The 6290-nt window shown below is 60.6% G+C and overlaps 3 protein-coding genes across 3 annotated transcripts; 2 read left to right on the plus strand and 1 right to left on the minus strand.

The window, feature by feature from the left end:
• Positions 1 to 209: 209 nt before the first annotated feature.
• PAN0_100c6708 (uncharacterized protein) lies at positions 210 to 2201 on the plus strand (the record flags this gene model as incomplete). Its single annotated transcript, XM_014797861.1, has 1 exon — positions 210 to 2201. The coding sequence occupies one exon, from the start codon at positions 210 to 212 to the stop codon at positions 2199 to 2201; it is 1992 nt and encodes a 663-aa protein (XP_014653347.1).
• A 787-nt stretch (positions 2202 to 2988) lies between these two features.
• Positions 2989 to 3582, plus strand: PAN0_100c6709 (calmodulin; the record flags this gene model as incomplete). The annotated part of the gene is made up of 3 exons (XM_014797862.1): positions 2989 to 3314; positions 3383 to 3488; positions 3565 to 3582. 3 exons carry the CDS (start codon positions 2989 to 2991, stop codon positions 3580 to 3582), a joined length of 450 nt encoding a protein of 149 aa, XP_014653348.1.
• A 262-nt stretch (positions 3583 to 3844) lies between these two features.
• PAN0_100d6710 (mitochondrial carrier) lies at positions 3845 to 5203 on the minus strand (the record flags this gene model as incomplete). The annotated part of the gene is made up of 1 exon (XM_014797863.1): positions 3845 to 5203. One exon carries the CDS (start codon positions 5201 to 5203, stop codon positions 3845 to 3847), a length of 1359 nt encoding a protein of 452 aa, XP_014653349.1.
• Between the last annotated feature and the right edge of the window lie 1087 nt (positions 5204 to 6290).

The following is a 6290-nucleotide window of genomic DNA, read 5'->3' on the forward strand; positions in this document are numbered from 1 at the left end:
TATCTACACCCCAAGCTCTCACCTTCCTCGCCATCGATCTCGAATTCATCAAGCTATTGATCCAAAGAGCAACGCTGCACAACACTTGACCACTTTCTGCATCCATCCACCCATCGTTGGACAGTTCAGTGACAGCTGAAATCCAACTTCGACCTTCCTGGTGTCGAACCATCCAGACTCCCCTCCAAGCCTCGTCTTTGTTGCCCAAGATGAGTGCGCTACCGCTCGCTCGCTGTGAATCAGCGGGCGCCTCGCTCGGTTCGACGCCCAATACGCTTTCGAGCCCCGTCTCGTCCGATCCCTCCTCGGTGCCTAGCCACGCCCGTCCGGAGCTTCCAAACGAATTGCTGCGCCACATCTTTCTGTACTGCGATCCGGCCACGCTGTACACCACCGTGCGCGCGCTCAACACCTCGTGGAAGCACGCCGTGGAGAACGAGCTGATCGCCATACACTTTGCCAACAGCGACTGGCGCGTCGGTCTGCGCGTCACCCGCAAACTGCCCAGCACGCTCTCCGAGGCCGACGTCGACGAGGCGCAGCGCCAGCAGGCGGACGAGGATCTGTTCAGGCTCAACGTGCTTCAGCGCCCCGGTGCGCGCGAGCCCTTCAACGTCAACGCACAGCCGCGCACCGTCACCCACGTCATCCCGCTCGCTTTCAAGGGATACGACCCCGACAATGTATCGCTGCGCTTCGATACCGACTCCACCTGGCACTCGCTCTTCCAGGTCTCCCCGCCCGATTCGGACGATGAGCGCGAAGCCACTGCGCAGAACAACGCTGCAGCCGCCAACGATGATGATGACGACGACGACGACGACGATAGCAGCGACGACGATTCGGACGATCAAGCCGAAGCTCAGGCCGAGCAGACGCAAGTGGCCGCACCGGCAGCCGGCCGCAGAACGACGCGCCAGGAGGACTTTGGAGCCGCTGCTGCTCGAGCCAGAGCACGTGCAGAGTCGGCTCGGTTGGAGCTCGACTTTGGCCTCGTGTGGCGATTCCCCGACGACGGACAGGACGCCGACGTGTACCAGATCAAGAAGGGCGACGCCGAGTCGTGGGGTCAGCCCGATCCGGAGAATGGCTGGCTGAGTCGATTCTACTGCTCCAACTTTGACACGGTCAGTTCGGCAGCTCCTTCGAGTGCGCCATCGGGCTCGTCTTCGCCTGCGGTGCTGCAGTCTACGCCGCTGACACGCCGCGTGAGGAGCAGCCGGCTGCACTCTTCGGTGGAGCGTCGTATGCACGATGTGATCGACGACGATGAAGACGGCTTCTCGCCCGCTCAGATGATCTGGAGCGACGAGGGCCACGAGTACATGTCGCTCGACCTCTCGCTCGGCATGGAGTTCTTCGTGCGACGCTCGGCACGGGCTAACCAGCTCGTGCGTAGGCTCGAGCAGGCGGCGGCGGCTGCCGAGGCGCGCGACGTCGTGGCCCAGCTCACCCGCAAGCTCAAAAAGGGCAAGAAGGCCAAGAGGTCGGCGCTGTCGAGCCTCAATCCTTCGGCGGCTGCGTCGGTGGCGGCGTCGGGCTATGCCACACCGCTCGAGGTGGCCAGTCCGCCCCCATCGCGCATGACGGCCTCCAATGATCCAAGACGACGCGCCATGCAGAATGCGCTCGGAAAGGAGGTGCAGCGTAGCACGTCCATGACCAGGGCGGCAAGTGGAAGCTCGCCGTTAAAGGGCAAAGAGGTGGCGCGAGGCGACGAGGCTGCTGAGGAGGAAGAGGATGGAAGCCGCACGCCAGACCAGCCGGCATCTGCACCGGGCTTCTTGGCACCCTCGATGATGGTGTCGCGCTACAACTCGGTCGCACCCTCGAGGCAGGGTGGTGGCAGTGTGGGTACGGGCTCGTCGTATGGGACCAAGTCGCGAGGCGCTGGATCGGGCAGCCGCGCTGGCGGTAGCAGTGCACCTCGCGCCACGTTCCAAGCAAAGCTGCTGCGTGCCGAGCGCATGCCGTCGAGGCCGTCCACGCCACCACCGCCGGGCGAGGAGGAGTCGTCCGACTCGGCCACCGCCAACACTACGCCGTCCGATCGCGCCGGATGGACGGGTGGAGACAAGTTTGGTCGCGGCGCATACAGGCTCGCGCACGAGTGGTCCGAGGAACTCGAGTCGGACAAGTTCCAAGACGCCCTGTCCAACAGCGGCGTCACCACCCCCGTCACCTGGACGTGGTCCAGGTAGTCCCCAAGTTGCCGGCGACATCGCTCATGTAGATCTCGGAAAAGTGGCACTGCTTGCTGCTTGGTTTCATGTACACACATCGTCTCTTGTATACAGAATAAAGCTCAATATTTCTCGGCGACTCACGTTCTACCGGTCAAGTGTGTCTGTGAGGCGAAATGATGGGTAAATTGAAGCTCGGATGATGGAAGGGAGAGGGAGAATGACCGGCGAGGGAAGATGTCATGAGCCGGCGGCAAGGGCGAGAGAGTGGCAGTGTGGCAGTAGGCGAGTCGATCACGTCTGTCGAGGCATTGGAGCGGTGGAGCGGCTGGGGCCAATGCGCGGTGACAGCACGGCGAGAGGCGAGGGCGATGACGACAGGGCAGTGCAGCGATAACAACGCGCTGAGCCCGAGGAGAGTCCAAAAAAGACACGCTCGGCTGCCAGCACACGCAGACTCGAAACCACAAACTTGGCCCGAGCCGAAATCGATTCTTTTGGGCAACAGAGACTGAGCGCTTGTGCCGCGCGAGAGAAGGGCGGAGAGCAACACCTTGCGTAGTCCCGCACGGCCTTGCAGTCCAGCAAGCGGCAGAGAGGATGTGTGGAGCGCAAATCGTCGATGGCCCACACACACAGCCAAATCTGCATAGACGCCATCTCCATCTTCTCACCCCGCCACCATTCTTTTACACCACAACCACAATCCACTCAGTGAGTAGCATCTCCATCCCTATCTAAAGACGCTGTGAGGGCGAGACTAACCGTATCGACTTTGGTTTGGTTATGCAGACGTAACGCAATCATGGCTGACCAGCTGACCGAGGACCAGATCGCCGAGTTCAAGGAGGCCTTTTCGCTGTTCGACAAGGACGGCGATGGCACGATCACGACCAAGGAGCTTGGTACGGTGATGCGCTCGCTGGGGCAGAATCCGACCGAGGCGGAGCTGCAGGACATGGTGAACGAAGTCGACGCCGACGGCAACGGTACCATCGACTTTCCCGAATTCCTCACCATGATGGCGCGCAAGATGAAGGACACCGACTCGGAAGAAGAGATCAAGGAGGCCTTCAAGGTGTTCGACAAGGACGGCAACGGATTCATCAGCGCAGCTGAACTCCGACACGTGTACGTTCTAAACCGCCTCCCTCTAAACTAAAGGAAGGATGTTGCTGACATTGGTTTTTTGCGAGCAGGATGACCAACTTGGGCGAGAAGCTTTCGGACAACGAGGTGGACGAGATGATCCGTGAGGCAGACGTCGACGGTGACGGCCAGATCAACTACGAGGAGTTTGTCAACGTGCGTTCTTACCCCCCACTTTGCCAACGTGGATGCGATAGCTGATCATCCTTGCTTCTTTTTTTTTTGACAACAGATGATGCTGAGCAAGTAGACACTGCGCGAAAACCCCACATCGCACCGTTGTATCTGTGCGCGTCTGGCTCAGTCCGCACAACGAAAAAGAAAGATATGACTCTATGCCCGCCGCGCTTTCAGCAGGTTCTGTGCGCATGTCAAAGCATGGAGTGAGGGATTGGTAAAAGTACACATTGTTGCGACGTATGATTGGCGCGGATCTAAAGTGGGTGCGGTGGGGATGGTGTGGGACGATACAGATACAAACAGCTCGATGCTACAGGGGGATGAGGATGTGATTAGGGTTCGGTGTTTGTGGCTAGGCGGAGAGTGAGCTCGTAGATGCTGAACATGACCACAGCGTTGGGCACGACACGCAGCAGATGTGCGCTGAGACCGCCGTAGAGTGCAGCGAGCCCTTCTTCTCTGTAAACCAACTTGACGGTCTGTACAAGGCCGGTGTACTTTGGTCGCTGGCCAGGTTCGGCCTGCTGTCGCAATCGCGTGCGCACCACTTCGTGAGGATAGGTGATGAGGCTCGCCACGAGCTTGGCTACACCTGCCGCCCCGACCATGCTCGACAGCTTGGCACCCATACCCTCCTTTGCGGCGGTGTCGGTGTTGGATGTGCCCATCTTTTTGAGGCGCTCGTACAGCACCCACTGGATCGTCCCTTCCGCAACACCGAGGTAGCTGGCACTCATACCCTTGTACAAGCCCTTGAGACCCTCGTTGCGCACAATGTGCAGCGTCATCTGCATCGAGTTCATGCTCGACCCACTAGACGCCTTGGCTGCATGAAAGAAGGCCGGCTCGCCAAACGCGCCCAGCGCCTTCTTGCTGTGCACGGCGGAGAAGGTGGAGAAGCGTGCGACGCCTGCACCTGCCGCACGTGCTGGTGCGACCTTGTGTGGTGCTGCCTGAGTTGTTGATGAGGAGGAGGCCTTGTCGTTGCGACGCGAATCGAGCTGTAGGCGCGTCTTGACGACCCAGATGGGGTTGGTGGCGGTGGCCGTGACGACACCTGCCAATGCTGCGGCGGAGAGGTGGACGAGCGAGGTCTCGTTGCCGCCGTTGAAGCGCTCGGCGATGAGCGTCTTGCCGTTGCCGTACGTGTAAAAGTTGATGGAGCGCGCGGGGATGACGCCGACGAGCGTGGGGCCAAGCCCGCGAAACAGCGCACGTGGACCTTCGGTGGTGCTGATCTCCTTGAGCAGCTGTCCCGTCTCTACAAAGTGGTACGCCAGCGTACGCAGGTTCTGAAGCACGCCGGCGGATTGCGTCGATATTGGCTGCTTCTGCGCCGAGCGTTGTCGATACAGGTCGGACTGGAGGCGTGTTTTGACGACGTCGAGCGGCGAAGTGATGATAGCCCCGCACATGCCGCCTGCTCCACCGGCGACAAAGTGGAGCCACCCCTTGGGCTGCACCACCTTTTTCGGCCGTGGTGGCTCGGCCGATGCGGATGTGGATGCGAAGGAGGAGGAGGAGGAAGCAGCGCCCAGGTCGACTTGTGCGCCCGCATCGCCGCTGTTGGCGAGACGCTGAAGCTGGGGCGTGGAGAGAGTGTGTGAGGAGCGCGCCTGCGCCGAGGGAAGGATGGGCGCCACGGTTCCTGTTTCTCCCTCGCCCGGGGTGGCGGTAGCTGGGTATGGCATGGGTGCGGTGCGGATGTGGCGGCTAGTGCGCTCGCCTCGAGTGTCACCGTGTTGGGCGGTGCGATGGTGCTTGTTGACGGCTGCTGGTGACGAGAGATGTCGAGGAGGTGATGAAGTGTGTCGAGGTGGGTGGAAGGGGTTCCGGCAGGAAAAAGAAGAAAAAAATCCCGCTGCAAAGGTGCGAAGGTGCGCAGCTGCACCGCGTTCTGCAGTTGCATTTCTTTTCCTTTCCAACCCAATTCGGCCCATTTTTTTTGGCCATTCCTGCGGGCGCGGCGCAGAGTTGGCTGCCGCAATTAGACGTGGAGGTTGAGCTCAGCTCGTGGGGCCAGTCATGATTACCAAGCAGCTCTTTACTATGGGTCGGCAATCTCTCAGCTCGCCTGGGTGTGCTGAGTCTGGACCGCCAGCCGGACTGGATTGTTTGGGTCGGCGGTGGCGGGTCTCGCTTGGATAGGCTGGGTCAGGCGAGCTGTGCTGTCTGACGCTGGCTCACTTGGAGGCAACCAGGACCACATGGAGAGAGAGCATGATTGGGGGTGGAGATGGAGGACCCCTGATTGTGGGTGGCAGTGAGATGTCGAGATGTCGAGATGCCGCACCGACAGCCGAGTCTAGGCGGTTGCAGTCGCAGGGGAAGCAGCGCTACGTATTCGGGCAGCAGCGTGCAGCGGGACCGCCTCTTTTCGCTGAAGCTGGCTACAGTAATGTTAGCACGCGCTCCTTCTCCGCCCAACCAAACCCCCTGACCCCTTTTTTTCCGGTGGTTCATCGTCCACAGCCACCGCTGCAACACGCCCTATTCTCGTTGCACATTGGACGCGTCGAGATAGAGAGAGAGAGAGCCGGCTACGGCCATGTCGGCCTTTCCGGGAAGAGCGTAGGGCAGCGCGGCGGAGATGCAGGGCTGAGGCATGCCAACGCAGTTGCACTGTTAAGCTTGGATCAGGCTGTGCTGCGACCGTGCGTTGGGAGAGCCTCGCGATCTTTGCAGCGGGGCGCGTGCTTTTGAGAGCTGCTTTTTGGGCACAGCGGGCACTCGCGGGCCGATCGAAAATGGCCCAAAAATGCACAACCGCTCGCTGCT

Source organism: Moesziomyces antarcticus (genome assembly GCF_000747765.1).
Source record: "Moesziomyces antarcticus DNA, scaffold: scaffold_v10100, strain JCM 10317, whole genome shotgun sequence".
Lineage (NCBI taxonomy): Eukaryota > Fungi > Basidiomycota > Ustilaginomycetes > Ustilaginales > Ustilaginaceae > Moesziomyces > Moesziomyces antarcticus.